We start from the raw sequence: 19881 nt of genomic DNA, 5'->3' as shown, positions 1-19881 counted from the left end.
CCATAGGAATGCATTGAAAATCAATGAATGTGTTCCTATGGAGACCGCTTGCCAGGCTGGCGGTGTGGAGAAGGGCTTTTCTCCCCACCGCAAGCCTTCAGGACAGGTACGGGAACAGAGGGGAAGGCGCGCAGCGCTTCTCCTCTGTTCCCGGGGCTTGCGGTGGGAGCAGGGTTTTTCCTCCCCACCGCCAACATTCAGAACAGCATTCTGAATGTTGGCAGTGGGAAGGAAAACCCTCCTCCCACCGCAAGTCTTCAGGACAGCCATCCGAAGGCTGGCGCGGGGAGAAGGTCTCTCCGCCCCACCGCCAGCCTTTGGAGGAGCCTTCCGAATGCTGGTGGCGGGAGGAGGTCTCTCCGCCCCACCACCAGCCTTCGGAGGAGCCATCCGAAGGCTGGCGCGGGGAGAAGGTCTCTCCGCCCCACCGCCAGCCTTCGGAGGAGCCTTCCGAAGGCTGGCGCGGGGAGAAGGCTCCTCCTCCGAAGGCTGGCGGTGGGGCGGAGAGACCTCCTCCCGCCGCCAGCCTTCCGAGCAGCCTTCCGAAGGCTGGCGGCGGGAGGAGGTCTCTCCGCCCCACCGCCAGCCTTCGGAGGAGCCATCCGAAGGCTGGTGCGGGGAGAAGGTTTCTCCGCCCCACCGCTAGCCTTCGGAGGAGCCTTCCGAAGGCTGGCGGCGGGAGGAGGTCTATCCGCCGCACCGCCAGCCTTCGGAGGAGCCTTCCGAAGGCTGGCGGCGGGAGGAGGTCTCTCCGCCCCACCGCCAGCCTTCGGAGGAGGTCCGAGGATAGTGGGGAAGATGCGCTGCGATTCCCCGCTGTCCTGGAGATTTCCCTATGGGCTTTCGTCTTGCGAAGGAAGCCCATAGGGAAATTCGTCTTGCGAAGCGCATCGAAAAACGGAAAACCCTTTCGTCTAGCGGGTTTTTCGTCTTGCGAGGCGTTCGTCTTGCGGGGCACCACTGTACTCAATCAAGTTTACAAAAAATAGCTGCTTCTCCAGTAGCTGTGGTGTTAACTTAGAGCTCAGTGAAGGAACATGAACATAGATGAAGTGGGAGCCATCTTAGCCAAATTCAAAGCATATATTCATTTCATAAACAATTGTCTTTTTTAAAATATATAAAATTTTATTAGTTTTTTGACATATCATTTTCAACAGTAATTAAACATGCTTTTACATCTTATTCAATTTTTTGACTTCCATCAGTCCTGTCTGAAAATTTTCCAATCTAATCTCTTAGTATGCCTTTCTTATTTTCCCTCTTACATTTCAAACTCATAACCATTATCTCTATCTTTTTCCACTTTGTAACACTTCGTATATTTCTCCTTACAAAACTTCTTGTAGTCCTACCAGCGTAATTTGTTGATTACAGTTGCTCTTCAAATAATTCATATACTTATTCCAATCTTCTGTAAATCTCTGGTCCCGCATGTTTCGAATCCTTCCTGTCATTTTGTCCAATTCCGCATAGTCCATTAATTTCGTCTGCCGTTCTTCTTTCGTCGGAATTTCTTCTTGCTTCCATTTCTGGGCTAACAATACTCTTGCCTCATTTCATAAACAAATGTCATCTGGGGCATGTGTCTGCTGTTAAAAGGAAAATCCAAAAAGCCAAGTATCCCACTAAGTCTTTTGGCATGTCTGGAGTAGCTCTCTGTATCCCAACCATAAAATTCATAAATGACATTTCTTGGAAATGTTAGGAACTGTCCTCTTGGGTTTCCATTTCCTCATTTTGCTCAGTGTGGCCGTCCAGAAAAAAGGAGTAAATTGTGTCTGGCCAAGTTGTGACTCTCCAACCCACACAAGATTCAGTGCCCTCTTTTGACACCAATTTGATAGTAGAAACTTACATAAGGTGCTCACATTTTTTGTGCTTTATGTTCAAGCAGTACAATTGGTTCCTTCTTTAGTTCAGAGTGACTTTTTTTGAATTATGTCACGTCGGAAGCTACAATGATTCGTGGTCATGCTTATTGTGGATTCATGTGCCATGGTTAATCATAGCTGACAGTTTACCGAAAACACACAAATGACTGCTGCTTTGCTGCTTCCTTCTAGCCAACAGGAGCAACAAACTATAGTTTTCTGGCCACTCCCGGGGTCATAGTTTGTTTGGCTCTGTACAAACCATGGTGTGAAGCCAAGGTTTGTTAACTATATTTGACTGCGACGTGCAAACTGGGCCACAGTTGCTACCAAATTTGAGAGGAATACACACTGGCTGTGTCCATGTGTCACACAGAATCATAGTTTAGTACCGTACATCGTGCATGAGCAGGGTGTAAATGATAGCAAGATTTACGAGTTTGGCGAGCCGCATCGAGGCCCTCGGGTCTTACTTTGCCTACCCCTGATATAATATATTGTCTTTCGCCTGTTCCATTTTTGTGTGTCCACGTCGTGCTCACCTAAGCAACAACGATTTGTTTCCTTACTTTTATTCTTCTAATTAAGTATGCAGCCATTACTTTACAGCAATGCTTCAATTAAACCCTCTGAACCCCTGAAGACATTGTTGTTGCCAGTAAGCCTATCTCCTAATATGAAATGAAGTCTGCTGTGCGAGTTCATGCTTTTCAATAAATAAATAAATAAATAAAATTACAAATGAGGCATATTAGCGGCAGCTTTTCTGTTGGTGGTTGTTATCTTAATAATTTTATGATTCTGAGGATGTATTATATAATGTTCTTTAATTAACCTTTTATTGGGTTCTTGTAGCTGTGCTGGGTTTTGGGTTTTTTTTGTCCCGTGAATTTCTGCATCATGATCTCATTACTTACAAATGTTAATATATCCTGCTTTTTCTCATTATTTTTTTAAATCTTTAATAATTATTTTGCTTTGTTTCAGTGCAGGTTATGCCACCATTTTATCAAATCATCCAGTCACTTAGGTATTCAGGGCATAATACACTACTTCAGTTCTTATTTCACTGAATTCTATACTAAATTATTAGAACAAATCTCACTTTGCTAAAGGTTATTTTCTGCTGTCTCTTTACACACACACACACACACACACACACATGGGATTTAAAATATATTTATAGATCCTTCAGGATTTCTTTTAATAACAATGTTTTCTCCAGTAGTAGGACATTTTGCTTCAAATTAACTTATGGATTTTCAGATAAACTATCAATTTTTTTTTAATGTCTGAAGATGGCAAAAACACTAGATTTATTAACAAAGCTAAGTTGGACTGGGCTTGCAATTGCATGTATCTGTAATGCGTTTAAAATGTGGAGCACGATCTAACCAGAGTTCCTCAGAAGTCCCATTGAGGTCATTGGGGGAAATTTATGCATGCGTTCATCTCTGCCATTGAAACCAATGCCATTTTAAAACCTATTAATACATTTCTATGACGACCTTCATATCTCAAGGCAGCTTTCACCACAAAAACAGGGGGAAAATAAAAGATGCAACAAAATTAAAATAGCGAATAAAACTAGCAGCAAAAATTAATTGCTGATTAAAAGCCTGGTAGATCCGTATAGATCTACATATTCATATATTGCTATATTTATTATTATTAATTTTATAGATTGTATCTTATGGATAAAAATAGTCTAGGGTTGTTTTTTTTTAAGCTTACTTGGTGACCCCAAAGAGAAACTCTATGCCTGGCAAGCCTTCCTTGAGAGAGAACTCAGTAAGCCGAATAACACCATTGAGAAGACCCTCTTCCCAGTCACCACCCGCATACCGTATTGGCCCAAATATAAGCCACACCCACAAATATGCCGCATACCGTATTGGCCCAAATATAAGCCGCACCCACAAATAAGCCGCACCTTTAAAATTTGGCGGCTTGGGGGAGGCTTGGGAGCTGCGAGTGGGTTGGGCGTCACTGGGGGGGGGCACACCCGTTTGCCGGCGGCATAAGGTTGTGAATATCAGCAATGCCGGATTTACATATAAGCTAAACAAGCTATAGCTTAAGGCCCCACTCTCTTGGGCCCCCCCCAAAAAAAATTAAAGAAAAAAAAACCCTGGATGTACATTTCCAAAATATAAGATAAAAAATAAATAAAATAAAACCTACACACAACAACAGTGTTTTCTGTTGTGTAGGCACCTATGATGTAAGTCATGGGCCCCGCCTGCTAGCCTGCTCCCTAAAATATCACTCGTTTGCTCATTTCTATATATAGGGTTCCTACAGCGCTGTGGGTTAAACCACAGAGCCTAGGACTTGCCAATCAGAAGGTCGGCGGTTCGAATCCCCGTGACGGGGTGAGCTCCCGTTGCTCGGTCCCTGCTCCTGCCTAGCTAGCAGTTCGAAAACACGTCAAAGTGCAAGTAGATAAATAGGTACCGCTCCAGCGGGAAGGTAAACAGCGTTTCCGTGTGCTGCTCTGGTTTGCCAGAAGCGGCTTAGTCATGCTGGCCACATGACCTGGAAGCTGTACGCCGGCTCCCTCGGCCAATAAGGCGAGATGAGCGCCGCAACCCCAGAGTCGGTCACGACTGGACTTAATGGTCAGGGGTCCCTTTACCTTTACATTCTGCATGGACTGGTTGCATGGGAATGCCCAATTGTATACCTGTGCTAACTTCAAGATCATCCTGGCTCAAATATTACTCTATTGTTCCAAGTAAAACAGTGAAACTTGGCTTTAAGGCCACAGATCTTCCTTTGCAGTACAGTAATTCTCGACATGTATTTTGATGAAGCTTCAGTGCAGCATTTACATATAAGCTAAACAAGCTATAGCTTAGGGCCCCACTCTCTTGGGGGCCCCCAAAAAAATTAAAGGAGAAAAAAAACTGGATGTGCATTTCCAAAATATAAGATAAGTTCAACAATTACTTTGACAAAATACATATTTTGTTATGTGCAAATGGCTTTCTTCGATACCTATCATGCCCATAAATTACCATATAGCATATATTCAACACAAAAAACAGTGACAATTTGTTGTTGACAAAGGACAACTGGACATATAAAGGGCCCCATTACCTTCAGTAGCTTAGAGTCTCATCAAACCTAAATCCGGCCCTGAATATAAGCCACACTTTAACTTTTCAAGATCGGAATTTGGGGGGACGGCGAAGTGTGGCTTATATTTGGGCCAATACAGTAATTTCTAAAGATGGGCACTCCAGAAGAAAGGTCTTTGACTATTGTACTAGCAGGCAAGCAGGTTGATGTGGTCATGCTTGGCATTCCTTCATGTATGCCCGACTCCAAACAGTATAGGGTTTTAGAAGTAAACACTAATGCTTCAGACTGTCCTTTGAAACAGGCCTGGATTCAGTAAAGATATTTGATTCTGCTGATTGGTCCCAGTCAAAAGCCTTTCAGCTGTGCTCCAAACTAGCTGTAGAATTCCAGGGCTTTTTCAGTGTCAAAGGTTTGCAAAATTTCAAAGAATTTTGAAACCTCGTTCCAGAGGATGCATATATAGTGTTTTAGGTGGATAAGCGCAAGCGCAATTGTAGGACTTGACTTGGTATTAGTACATACCGTATTTTCTGCTCTATAGGACGCACCCGACCATAGGACGCACCTTGTTTTAGAGGGAGAGAACAAGAAAAAAAAAAATCTCCCCCTCTCTGCTCAGCGCCCCTTCAGCGAAGCAGCAGGAGAAACGGAGCCCCTTCCATTTCTCCTCCCACTTGACTGAAGGGGCGCTGCGCAGCTCTCCCTCTCTGCTGAAGCCAGGAGAGTCTTGCTCTCCCGGCTTCAGTGAAAGAAACCCGAAGCCACTGGAGTGCAGTGGGAACTTGCGCTGCACTCCGGAGGCTTCAGGCAGCTATCCCTGAAGCCTGGAGAGCAAGAGGGGTTGGTGAGCACCGACCTCTCTCGCTCTCCAGGGTTCAGCGAAAGCAACGTGAAGCCTCCGGAGCATGGAGGGAGCAGTCCCTCTGCACTTTGAAGGCTTTGCGTTGCTATCGCTGAAGCCAAGGAGCCTGCATTCGCTCCATAGGACGCACACACATTTCCCCTTAATTTTTGGAGGGGGAAAACTATAGAGCGAAAAATACGGTAGATAAGGTGAATTGGCTCATCTCAAGATGTTCTGCTATCCTGAAATCCCTTGTGAGAAAAAAAGAGTCATTTGTTCCACTGTTGTTTGCTGTGTTATTAGTTCACATTACATCATTTATAGCTGAAATTAGATCGCTCGGTATCAGTGTTGATACTCTGGATGAAACAGGACTTCACTAATTAATCTTGACATTTTCAGCCACAATTATTTTCTTATATAAAGTGGCTTTAACTAGATGGTGACATTCAGATTCAGTTCCTGATACAGGGAGGGGGAGGGTCTGTTCCACCCAAATATTTTTTAAAAGCGATGAAGAGTCAATATACTTCTAATTCTATCCCAATAAGTTAGTGTTGTCCATTTTAGAATATCATTTATGTAAGCGATGCCATGTCAAAATACGTTTAGATCAGGCATAGGCAAACTCCGGTCCTCCAGATGTTTGGGACTACAATTCCCATCATCCCTAGCTAACAGGACCAGTGGTCAGGGATGATGGGAATTGTAGTCCCAAACATCTGGAGGACCGGAGTTTGCCTGGTTTAGATTCATGCTCGTCATGATAATGTTTCCATTTAAACAACATGGGTTGTTGTGAACCATAATTTCCCTACAGTTCCAAGATTTTCCTCAATAATTCTTCTGACCAGCAAGGACCCATGCCTGACCTCCCTAGGCTCATTTTGACAGATATGGAGTTCACCCATGGATATTCTTCCTATTTTCCTTTCAGGTTGAATTTTTTTAAAAAAAAATATATTTAACAAGGGTTTGGATCCAGATTTCTCAGAAGTAGAGTTCTGCTCACGAGGAAAGGGGAAGATGGTAGTTTTGCAAATCCCCTCCTGCAACTCTCTGAAAATCTGCTCTGGGGGACCCTCTGAGGATTGGGGTACCCTCCAGAGCAACCGAGAGGTTTCATGGAGGAAAGGAAATAGCTAATAATCTCCCCGCCCTCCTTTCTGGTGTAGTGTTAAGAGCGATGGACTCGTAATATGGTGAACCGGGTTCGATTCCCCACTCCTCCACGTGCAGCTGCTGGGTGACCTTGGGTCAGTCACACTTCTCTGAAGTCTCTCAGCCCCACTCACCTCACAGAGTGTTTGTTGTGGGGGAGGAAGGGAAAGGAGAATGTTAGCCTCTTTGAGACTCCTTAGGGTAGTGATAAAGCGGGATATCAAATCCAAATTCCTCCTCTTCTTTCTTCTCGATACAATACGATATGATATGATAAGATACAATACAATATCTTTATTGTCATTGTCCCATACAGAACAATGAAATTGAAAAATCTACATAAGACATTCAAAAACCCCTAAAAACTCTGAAACCCCATTTTAAAATACAATATACTCCTATAGAGACTCCTTATACTGTGTTTAAAACCAGAATCGCATTTGGGTAGAAACTGTTTCTCAGGCGGCTAGTCCTAGTTTTTATAACCTTGTACCTTCTTCCAGAAGGCAGAAGCTGGAAGAGATCATTTCCGGGGTGCGCACTATCCTGCGCTATCTCTGCAGCTTTCTTATGGCACCTGGCAGCATAGATTTGATCCAAGGTGGGAAGAGTGCACCCAATTATTCTCTCTGCAGTCTTTACAACCCTGGACAGCATTGTTTTTTCCCCTGGCCGTTCAGCTCCCAAACCACACACACACAGACCATAAGTTAATACACTCTCCACAGTACAATGGTAGAATGCCATCAACAGGTCCTTTGAGAGACTGTTTTTCCAGAGAATTCTCCACCACTGGGTTGGAGGCCCTTGCAGAAAGGCTTGTCTACATTGCACTCACTATGTTCAGCTACATTTATCAGGATTTTTTAAAATGAATTTGCTGTAAGGAAATTCTTCTCTTTCCACTTTCTACTTTCTACTCACATGTGGGGGTTTGTGAGTATGTATCTCAGTTGCTTCCCCCCTTTATATCCAGCCTTACCATTCTAACTGCTTCGTGAAACGGTGGAAAGAAAGCAACATCAGATCATGTCTTTTTCAAGTTTTGTTGCATCAGAGGTATGGAGCAGTTGTTGGCATCAGTAAGGCTGGAATTCCTAGACGTTTGCTTTTCGGTTTGGAGGTGTAATTCATAAGTATTAACAACTGCTCTAAATCCAAATCATAATATTTAACATTAAAATGCACATTTTCAAAATCTCTTTAGGGTTTGACCCACTCGTCTTCAGAAGATTGGGATCTTGCTGCACACAGCGAAGCGCTGGCGTCTCAGAAAACAAAATTCATTTTCAAGTATGTATGAATACATTTATATTTCATTTCTACTTTACTGTACCTTATCTGTTTTTTTTACTTTTTTAAAAGAAAAACCTCATACATCTTTTGGATGTATGTATGTGTGTGTTTATGTATGGCTCGTGACATTCTGCCTATCGTAGATCAAATAATATAGTTCCTTAAATCAATTTGTTGAAGAGAAATGGCAGATATTTACACTGGGTAGATTTCAGGATGCTTGAAAGCCTCTTTATTGTCACATTAAAGGTAAAGGGGTAAAGGGACCCTGACCATTAGGTCCAGTCATGACCGACTCTGGGGTTGCGGCACTCATCTCGCTTTACTGGCCGAGGGAGCCAGCGTACAGCTTCCGGGTCATGTGGCCAGCATGGCTAAGCTGCTTCTGGCAAACCAGAGCAGCGCATGGAAACGCCGTTTACCTTCCCGCTGGAGCAGTACCTATTTATCTACTTGCACTTTGACGTGCTTTTGAACTGCTAGGTTGGCAGGAGCAGGGACCGAGCAACGGGAGCTCACCCCATCGCGGGGATTCAAACCGCCGACCTTCTGATCGGCAAGTCCTAGGCTCTGTGGTTTAACCCACAGCGCCACCCGCGTCCATTGTCACATTACCTGGGGCCAAACTAGAAGTGACATGAGAGATACATGTCTAGACCTTCCGATTTGCTTAAAGTAGATGTGGGGCAAGAATGGGAAAAATAGGGTTTGCCTAATGGGCAGAGAGGATCTTAACTTTCTCCAGCATGTGATTTCCCCAATCCCTCTCTCCAAGCTCTGGAGGGAGAAAAAAGTTAGATGTCTGCCCGCAACCCCAGGCTAATAGTAACCACGGTGGCATTTTTAATTGGAGCAAACTGTATTGTGGGATGGGGAGAAAAGGTTAACTCCCTCATTGCCATGTGACCGCCTGTGTAACTCACAAACCTCCCCGTGCTTGGTTTCAAACATGGAAGAAGGCATTGTTAAATCTACTCATGAAACTCCCATACCGTTGGGTCATGCTAGAAATCCAGAACAGAAAAAGCAACATGAGTTCTTATAATGCAAAATTCAAATGGCAGCTGATATACAGTGGTACCTCTGGTTATGTACTTAATTCGTTCTGGAGGTCCATTCTTAACCTGAAACTGTTCTTAGCCTGAAGCACCACTTTAGCTAATGGAGCCTCCTGCTGCCGCCATGCCGCCGGAGAACGATTTCTGTTCTCATCCTGAAGCAAAGTTCTTAACCCAAGGTGCTATTTCTGGGTTAGCGGAGTCTGTAACCTGAAGCGTATGTAACCTGAAGCGTATGTAACCCGAGGTACCACTGTATAACATTTCCTTCGCAGCTATTAAATGTCACCATATGAAACATCCATCATAATAACATAAAGTTAACTGAATCGGAAAGTAACAAACTGGTCTCCAGGGTAGCCACCTGGAACTTTCTCCCCGAACATTTACACGATGTCACCTCCCCCCCCAACACAGCTGGAGCTGGGGTCACCAGTGCTTTCTACTGGGGGGGGCAGTTTTGTGCCCAGCAGAACAATATCCCTGAAAGCAGCTGGTGGCATCCATAGAAGAAAATAATGAGGTTACAGACAGTTGTACATGAGAAGATGTCTGACCCATGTTTCTGAGTTCAGACAATACATTAAGCCAGACTCTGGATATCAGGCTTCGGGGAATCGAATGCCTCCCCTGGTGGCAGTAATTAAGCAGATCAAATGAAAAGGAACGTTCTTACCAGTTACCGTATTTTTCGCTCTATAACACACACTTTCCCCCTCCTAAAAAGTAAGGGGAAATGTGTGTGCGTCTTATGGAGCGAATGCAGCCGGGAGGCTATGCTCAGTGCTCCCTTTAAAGAGGCACACACATGCTCCACACACTCTTTAAAGGGAGCGTGGCTCTTGGGGGAGCCTTCATCCTGCTGCCCGGAAGAGGCTTCGCGTGGCAGTCCCATAGGCCAGAACAGCAAGAGGCTATCCCAGAAGCCAGATCCCTCTTGCTGTTCTGGCTTCTGGGATTCAGAATATTTTTTCCCCCTGGTTTCCTCCTCCAAAAACTAGGTGCGTCTTATGATCTTGTGCGTCTTTAATTCTTTAATAATCACTGCGAGAGACAAAGGAAGGCATAGCTCTCTAAAAACGGTGTTGCTCCCAGTTAAGGTGCACCCCCTCCATCCCCATTAATCTACACCACTCCTACGTTGGGTAATCTGAGCTTGTTGCCTCTGCACTTTCTGTTCTATCAGTCCAAGAGCTCGTCTAGTCCTAAGCAAAAGGGGGGGGGTCAGGAATGCTGTCCAAAGAAACTGAATCTGCCAGCTGTCTCTCCCCTGGTGTTTCCTCTTCTAGCTGTTCCTCACCCAGCTTTTCCTTTCTGGACTATGCCCCTCTGCAAACCACTGTTCTAAATCAATACTGTCCTCCTGCCCATGCGAAGGTTCAGAAAGGGGGGGAGGCTCCCACCATTCCTCCGCAGTGCATTGGATTAGTTGCAGTACCACACTAAAAGAACTGGGGAGGAATAAAGTGGAAATAAGCTCCTCTCTATGTTTGGGCAGTCCTAGCAAGCCACAGAGGGACGCGGGTGGTGCTGTGGTCTAAACCACAGAGCCTAGGGCTTGCCGATCAGAAGGTCGGCGGTTTGAATTCCCGCGACGGGGTGAGCTCCTGTTGCTCGGTCCCTGCTCCTGCCAACCTAGCAGTTCGAAAGCACGTCAAAGTGCAAGTAGATAAATAGGTACCTCTCTGGTGGGAAGGTAAATGGCGTTTCTGTGCTCTGCTCTGGTTTTGCCAGAAGCGGCTTAGTCATGCTGGCCACATGACCCAGAAGCTGTCAGCGGACAAACGCCAGCTCCCTCGGCCTATAGAGCGAGATGAGCGCACAACCCCAGAGTCATCCGTGACTGGACCTAATGGTCAGGGGTACCTTTACCTTTTTAGTAAGCTACAGGCCTTTACTGTGATATGAGAGCAAGGCCAAATAGTAACTTGCCCAAACCCATCCACGGGTGCCAACTTGAATACAGTGGTACCTCGGGTTACAGATGCTTCAGGTTACAGACGTTTCAGGTTACAGACTCCGCTAACCCAGAAATAGTACCTTGGGTTAAGAACTTTGCTTCAGGATGAGAACAGAAATCGTGCTCCGGCGGTGCGGCGGCAACGGGAGGCCCCATTAGCTAAAGTGGTGCTTCAGGTTAAGAACAGTTTCAGGTTAAGAACGGACCTCCGGAACGAATTAAGTACTTAACCCGAGGTACCACTGTAAAATATTGGGGGGGGAGGCAGTTAAGCCTCGCCCTGCAGAAATGCAGTGGCACTCTGCTATGGTGTGTGTATTTGGGGGGGGGGTGGGCCATGTCTATGTCCTCTCCTGCCAACCCTGATTGTAATTAAATAGCATTTCACCAGCATGTATGTAATTGCAAGTCTCTCTCCCTGCTTCCTAATTTGCCGTACTCATTCTTCGCCATGCTTTCTTCTGCTCTTTCTATATATCATCATATCATTCTGCTTCAGCTAAACCAAATTAAGAACAGCATGGTCCAAATGAGAGTGTTAGTTTTGGTGGGTGGCGGATAAAAAGATGGAGGAGATGGAGCAGCCGATCTCTGACCCGCTGATGGCTTTGAACCGCAGGGGAAGTGATAGTAAGATTTGGGCGGTGGGGGAGCAGGCGGATTATGTTAGCAGTAACTTTTCTACATGGCTGCCACCTTCAATTATGTTACATTTGCGTTACTCGCTTTGGCGTTTTTTGAATTCAAGGATCTCTGTGGTCAGATCGTTAACGAGCAGGAAGCAACGAGTTTTCCTAATCAGATAAAGATTTGCCAAATATAAATATTCCGGTAAGAAGGTGCCTTGTTCTCCTATCTGATTTTTAAACCTGCTTGCGGTGACAGTGGCGAGGTGGTTGAGAGCACCTGGCTAAAAACAGCAAATCTAGGAGCACACTCTCAAATTCAGAACTGCTTGCGATTTTTGCATTCTAGGTGGTTTTAAGGAAGTCTCAGTGGCAGTGCTGAAAACTTCAGGTAACTGAATGGAGCTAGATTTAGCACTAATAATAATAATAAATTTTATTTATACCCCACCCTCCCCGGCCAGAGCTGGGCTCAGGGCGGCTAACACCAGTAGAATTACAATAAAAACATAATAGGGGGAAAAAACCCAATTTAAAATACAGGTTAAAATGCAATTTAAAATGAACATAAGGGGTCAGACTGAGTCCAAACCAAAGGCCAGGCAGAACAGCCCTGTCTTGCAGGCCCTGCGGAAAGATGTCCCGCAGGGCCCTAGTCTCTTGTGAAAGAGCGTTCCACCAGATCGGGGCCACAGCCGAAAAAGCCCTGGCTCTGGTCGAGACCAATCTAACTACCTTGCGACCTGGGACCTCCAAAATGTTGTCATTGAAGTCCTAAACCAAAGTGTGTGTGTGTTTGGTTTTAACCAAGATTTCAGACAATTTAAAATACAATTTAAAAAATTTAAATTTAATATAGGCCTGCATGCCTTACTCCTAATACTTTCCCATGTCTATCTTGTTAAAATTTCTGTATGTATCAAGAAGACAGTAAACACCATTTTTCATCTTGTCTCAAAATAGAGAATGGAAAACTGTGACCCCCCCAAAAAAAAATCACATGAGAATATTTCTTTGTGTGCTTATAGGAAGATGGGAGATATGCGGGGGAAGAGAAATAGAGGTGTTTTGTTTACTACCAGTTAGCAAAAACTCTGTCTACAAAAAACGGTACATTTTCTTATTTAACAATAAACAAATGTGGTGGCGTAAGAAGATTGCATTAATAGCAAGCTCAATAAAATCACACACCCTTGCGTAGAATTTTAATGTGTTCCATAATACCTCATAAGTAGAAGCTTCCTTCCTTCCTTCCTTTCTTTCTTTCTTTCTTTCTTTCTTTCTTTCTTTCTTTCTTTCTTTCTTTCCTTCCTTCCTTCTTTCTTCCTTCCTTCCTTTCTTTCTCTTTTTTTCCTTTCCCCCTTTCTTATATTCACGTTTCTTGTCCAATACCTCTTAATTGGAAGAAGTTAAAAATAACAAGGCATTATACTGTAGTTTAGGAATGTATCGCCACTCATGTAATTCCACCCCGTAGTGCAACATGTAGAAACAGAAATATTTTTGCAAGCCTCACACTGAAACATGTTTTTATTTCCATATTAAAAATAGCTCTGTTAATGAAAAATTAAACCTAGACTATTAGAAAGTAGATACTTGGTTTATTAACAGTTGATTACTTGGCATTTTGAAACTGCATCATGCATAGGTTACTCATTTAAAGGCTCCATTGGATCGGCCGGGGTTGTATCAGGCCAGCTTTGGTACCAGTTTGGTTTAAATACACTTCTTACATTAATAAACTGTAAGTGCAACAATAAAAAGCTCACATTTTACTTTATTTTCAGCATGTTTGGTTCATTTCCCCTTTCCAGCTGTTTTGGGGTCAAACTGCATATTGTTTTTTTTTAATACTATATGTAGTGAGCAACTACATATTTTTTGGTGTTACTCAAAAGTAAGCCCCCCCCCCCTTTCCCATGCCCCCATCAGGACTGGAATTGCATGTAATCCCACCCTCCACAGCTTCACCCCTCCCCTTGGCCATATAGCAGGTAAAGGTAAAGGGACCCCTGACCATTAAGTCCAGTCGTGGACGACTCTGGGGTTGCGGCGCTCATCTCGCTTTATTGGCCAAGGGAGCCGGCGTACAGCTTCCGGGTCATGTGGCCAGGATGACTAAGCTGCTTCTGGCGAACCAGAGCAGCGCACAGAAAGGCCATTTACCTTTCCGCCGGAGCAGTTCCTATTTATCTACTTGCACTGGTGTGCTTTCGAACTGCTAGGTTGGCAGGAGCAGGGACCGAGCAACGGGAGCTCATCCTGTCGCAGGGATTCAAACCACTGACCTTCTGATTGGCAAGGTGAAGAGGCTCAGTGGTTTAGACCACAGCGCCACCCGTGTCCCTTATATAGCAGTTACTGCTAATTAAAAACAAAGCAAAAACATTTTGGCTGCTAAGGAAGCGTTTTTTATTTAATTTTGGCTACTGCTGGGGAGGGGTGTTTTGGGGTTGCATTAAACCACCCCTCCTCAGGCACCGTGGTCCTGATCCAGATTGGCCTTGTGTAAAATACACCTTTAAAATGTAACTGAAGAAGTATCCTGCATAGCTGAAGGAAGAACATTCCAAAGTGCTTGAGCAGCATTAGAATCATAGAATTGGAAGTGACCTCAAGGGCTATCTAGTCCAACCCACTCCAATGCAGGAATCTCAGCTAAAGCATCCATGACAGATGGCTATCCAAGCTCTGCTTAAAAGCATCCAAAGATGAAGATTCAACATTCTCTTGTGGGAGTCTAACGGCTCTTACCTTCAGAAAGTTCTTCCTGATGTTTGGTCAGAATCTTCTTTCTTGTACAGTGGTACCTCAGGTTACAGACTCCGCTAACCCAGAAACAGTACCTCAGAGAGGACTGGAGGAAATTTAAGGACTATTTGAATAACTATTGCAATATAAAAAATGAGAAATTACTTGAAAGAAACAAATAGGCCTAGGATTAAACTAAGTTATAATTAAATAAATGGGATTTAGAATATTAAGAAATGTGAATAAGATGGACTATAATTGGAAATTGCTTTAGTTCAATAAAGATATTGGAAAGCTGTTACTTTCAACTACAAGGAAACTCAGAAGGGAGGGACTAGAGGAAGTCAACCAAGATGTTTAAAAGGTTGGATTTGTAAAGAATTAAGTTTGTTGTTATTGTTTATCTGATTATTGTTCCTTTTTTTTCTTTCGTTCATTGATGTATTTTTCTTTTTTCTTTTTCTTTTTTCTGTTTTTGTGTGTTATTCTGCTTTGTGGTTTTTGTTATTATTGTGGAAAATCTAATACATTTTTAGGGGGGGGGATAGTACTTCGGGTTAAGACCTTTATCTCAGGATGAGAACAGAAATCGTGCGGCGGCTGCAGCGGGAGGCCCCATTAGCTAAAGTAGTACCTCAGGTTAAGAACAGTTTCAGGTTAAGAACGGACCTCCAGAACAAATTAAGTTCTTAACCCAAGGTTCCACTGTAGCTTGAAGTCATTGGTTTGGGTCCTACCTTCCAGAGCAGGAGAAAACAAGCTTGCTCCTTCAAACAGCTACCTCATCCAGCCCACCTGGAAACCTACACATGGGAGCCTGCAGTTATTTTGTACATATCTAATGCAATGCACATTGGCAAGTACACTGAATACTTGCATTGGGCCTCTTCTCTTCACCTCTGCAAACGCTTGAACTCAGGGCGAAAGGGAGAAATGAGCTAAGAGGAAGGCATGTTTGGCAAACCCCACCCTATGGGAGCGTATGTCCCCACTGTGGAAGGACGTGTGGATCCAGAATTGCCCTCCACAGTCACTTATGGGCTCACTGCTAAGACCGTGTTCATGGAAGACAATCTTACACAGCTACGAGGGATCACCAAAGTAGAAGAGAATGGGCAAGAAGCCCAGCTTTACTATCCCCAGGGTTCTAGTATGAGATCACCATGCGAACCAGGTCTAACAGCAGCTGAGAGAGATCACCACACTCGTGGTTAGCACATAACAGGTCTGTCAGACCATAACTCAGGCATAGGCAAACTCGGCCCTCCAGATGTTTTGGGACTACAACTCCCATCATCCCGGGAATTCTGGGTTGGCGCCTCCGGCAATGGCGGAGTTCCTCTGATCGGGAGGAACTTGCTCCGTGAAAAGCAGGGTCTGACCGCCACGGCGAAGGTGGAGACCCATTGAAATCACAGGCGGGAGAAGCTTGTGAACCTGGGATTCGGCTGGCCCCTTTTGCGCCTCCCCTACTCGCGGGGAAACCCGGTTTCGGGGATCCGGAGCGACGTGGGGTGAGTGGCGCGGTGCTTCGAATTGACTGCTTCTTTCACGGAGTGAAGCCGCATTGCTGTTGCCGGAGAGCGCTGACTTTTTCCTGTGGACAATTGGATTTTAAACAACTACCCGTGAGTAGAACGAAAAATTGGATCTTTAAATACCTTAATTTGGCACCAAAATGGGGAAGGTCTTAAACAGGAAGTCCGCCTTCCCCTTTTGTAAATAGATTGAAGCAAAGACGTTATAAGCCAAAGTCTTTGAAAGCTTTTGGCAAAGGATTAAATTTTCATCGGTTAAAACTACAAAACCCCCCTTGGAAGCAGGAGAAGAGGGGGAAAATTTTGGACTTAGCGAGCCTGCAGGAGAGAGTGAAAAACCAAATTACCACTGCTCCGAACCTGGAAAAGGGCTGCCAGAAAGAGTGAAGTTTTGGGAGAGTTCATTGACTGCGAACAAAACATTTTTGACAGCTAGTTAAATAAGAGAAAGATACTGTTTCCATTGTCCTCTTCTGCGTTTAAAAAGGAGGAAAAGTAACTGGAAATTGAAACTATTTTTATGGCTTGAATTGTGTCTGAAAGGATTGATACAAGTGGAGACTGTTTCCCTCTAGAGGGAGTCTTTGAAACTGTCACAGGAGTGCAACTGGGGAATCACCAGCTGCAAGATAAGAAATTGTGAGAACCAGAGATTCACCTTGGACCACTCAAAATGTTGACAGGAGAAGCCATTGTGACGGTATTATGCAAGATAAGCTACTCGCTGGAACAGCTTCATAAGAAGACGGATGACATGTCTTTTAAAATTGACAAATTGGACCAAAAAGTGACTAATTGGAGTCAAAAAGTGAGCACCAACACAGAAATAATTCAGGACTTGGTACAAGAATCTACTTTGGCAGGACAAATTGTGGAGGAGAAAGAGAAAGCTGTGGTTGTTGAGCCTAAAGTAATACAAGCGGGATCCTCAGTTTTACAGAAGCAAATTGAGGATTACAAGTTGAGGCCTTCTATGATTGAATCTAGAAAAAGCCAGATTTTGAGGATTGGATCCCGGCTTGGACGGAAGAAGGAAAGTTGGAAAGATCCCTCTATGCAGGGATTAACTGACTTTTGGGACATGGACTTGGGTCTGGAGGAGATTGGAGTTCTGGGGGCCTTTGGATTTGGAGGAATTTTGAAACATGTCATGAAACATCTTATAGACCTCAGCTTCAACTATGGAAATTTGGCTGACCTGCCTGGAAGGAATAAAAGCATCGTTAGGTTGGAGTCTTCCCGAGATCTGCTCTTTGGTATTAAAGAATATGAAGAAGACCTGCAGAAGGGAGCTGGAAAAGAGTTAAGAGCCTTGGACATAAGATCTCCAGGTTGATGGACTATATGGAATTGATGGAAAGGACTGGCAGAATCCGAAACCAGGGAGAGGAGATGGTGGAAGAAGATTAGAGAATTTAAAGTTTATATATAGAAATACTGTAAAATTAATGAGTGATAGAAAAATGGTGGAAAGAAATTTTATGGCATTAGCAGAAATGTTATAAGGAGTTAAGCATATATAAGTATTTTAGTTTTAATGATAAAAAATATGTTAAGATATTTATAATATGACAGAAAACAGAGAAAGATGGAAAGGATTTGCTGAAACAATTAATAGAAGTGGAATACAAAAAGGGAGGTGAGAGGAAGTCGAGGAAACAAGGGAATGAAAGATAGAGTATGGAAAAGGTGTGATGTATGTTTTTAAATGGTTATTGTTTTGTTTTGTTTAGGGTTAAGGTGGGTTAGGGTTTTGTTTAGTTTAGTTTAATGTGTTTAGGTTGTGTTTTGTATTGTTTATATATTGTATTGTATTTTTTTTCTTTCTTTGTTTTTTCTCTTTTCTCTTTTTTCTTTTCCTTTTCCTTTTCTGTAATCTTTAAAAGTAATAAATATTTTTTTTTAAAAAAAAAATACAACTCCCATCACCCCTAGCTAGGAGGACCAGTGGTCAGGGATGATGGGAATTGTAGTCCCAAAACATCTGGAGGGCCCAGTTTGCCTATGCCTGCCATAACCTGTCATGGATAAAAGTGTACTTCCATGTCCACATCACTTTATGCAGTTGATTCATTTCCCATCCTGAACCTTTGCGGGGCTCAGATACAATTCTAAAAATGATTAGCAGTGACGGACACCTGGGCCATGGCATATGAAAGCACCAGGGAGGTGATAACAAGGTAATCAGGAAATTGTGTCAATCAACACAGAACATTATCCACTGATTAAATCCGCAACACTGCAGGAAATGAAACGGGGAACAAAACAGGAAGAAAGAGCTGTTGTGGTCAAGTGTGCACTAATAGATGGTTGTCCAGACAAGAACAAGACATCACACAGAGGCTGAAGTAAACTTTCGGTTTTGAGAGACATCCCATACTGAGCTGAGTATGTTTGTGAAAGAGATGCAGTCACTACGTCTAGGAAGTGAAGATCAGAAGCAGGTCGTTATTCCAACTTCATTACAGTCACACCTCAGTTCTCGAACGGAATCTGTCCCAGAAGTCGGTTCGACTTCAGGAAACGTTCAAAAACGAGGCACGGCTTCCGATTGGCCGCAGGAGCTTCCTGCATGAAATTGGAAACAGCGGAAGCCACCTCGGACGTTCGGGTTTCCAAAAAACGTTCACAAACCGGAAAGCACTCACTTCTGGGTTTGTTGTGTTCAGGAGTCAAAACGTTCAAGTCGCAAGGCGTTTGAGAACCAAGGTACGACTGTTTTGGAGGGGGCATTGTCAGATAAGTATTACCTCCACATGAGCCCACTTCAAATGTTGTAGCACAAGTATATATATATAAAAGCCTTCTCATCCTTGTCTTTAGCCACCATTATTATTGCACACATGGGTTCCAGGGTTTTTATTCTCCTGGGGAGAATACAAAAGGCCCCACAATGCGGAACCAATACTAGAATAAAGGAGAAGAAATGTGTCAATGAGATCAGGGCTGTAGCAGGACTATTCTACTTTTGTTGACCTTTCACAGCTGCTTTTAGGCTTAATACATTACTGTATAGCTTCTAACTTAAAAAGCAACAGCCTCAAAGCTATGTACGGCCAAGCAAGAAGAAACAAGGATAAAATCACACAGACCTATAAAAAACAGTTTTAACAATACAAAAAAAGCGAATTATGGATGTTGCCCAAATTCCCAGGAAAACGAAAACATCTTTGCCTGGCATTGAAACAACAACAAGGTTGGTGGTAGGCCTCCTAGTGAGACTGTTGCTCTCCGATTTTTGTTGAATGTAACCATGTCTGTTTCCCCCTCCTCTTCCTTAGTGGTATGACAAGAGCGGTAGAGATTTCTGGGGAAGGCGGGCCGCTAGGGATCCATGTGGTACCGTATATTTCATCATTAAGTGGAAGGTAAGGATTTGCATTGCCATTCTGATGAAAACGAACTCGGTTGTTGTTATTGTTTTGTCCTAAACACCTTATGCATAAGCATGTTGATTGTAGATACGCTGAAGTGGCTCAAAGGTGTAGGGAAACAGGAGAAGATGTTTGCGTCCCTTTTGGTTCTCACAGAATCATGGAAGGGATCCAGAGGCTCATGTAGTCCAACCCCACCACAATGCAAGAGTCTCAACTAGAACATACATGACAGATCCACCATTTATGTGGATTTAAGCCATCCAGCTCTGCTTAAAAACCTCCAAGGAAGGAGAGTCCACAACCTCCAGA

At 43.8% G+C, this 19881-nt stretch overlaps 1 protein-coding gene across 2 annotated transcripts in view; it reads left to right on the top strand.

The window, feature by feature from the left end:
* Positions 1-19881, top strand: part of PARD3B (par-3 family cell polarity regulator beta) — a 624466-nt gene that overhangs the window by 171556 nt on the left and 433029 nt on the right. For both annotated transcript variants that reach the window (XM_083626664.1, XM_083626663.1), the window contains exons 5-6: positions 8174-8259; positions 19477-19563. In XM_083626664.1, the coding sequence (XP_083482790.1) occupies positions 8174-8259; positions 19477-19563 (173 nt within the window). The remainder of the gene's footprint in view (positions 1-8173; positions 8260-19476; positions 19564-19881) is intronic.

The sequence above is a fragment of the Podarcis filfolensis genome (genome assembly GCF_964270895.1).
Source record: "Podarcis filfolensis genome assembly, chromosome: 1".
In the NCBI taxonomy this organism is placed as follows: Eukaryota; Metazoa; Chordata; class Lepidosauria; order Squamata; family Lacertidae; genus Podarcis; species Podarcis filfolensis.
The sequence above is the reverse complement of the archived record's forward strand: the minus strand, read 5'-3'. Positions and strand labels throughout refer to the sequence as shown.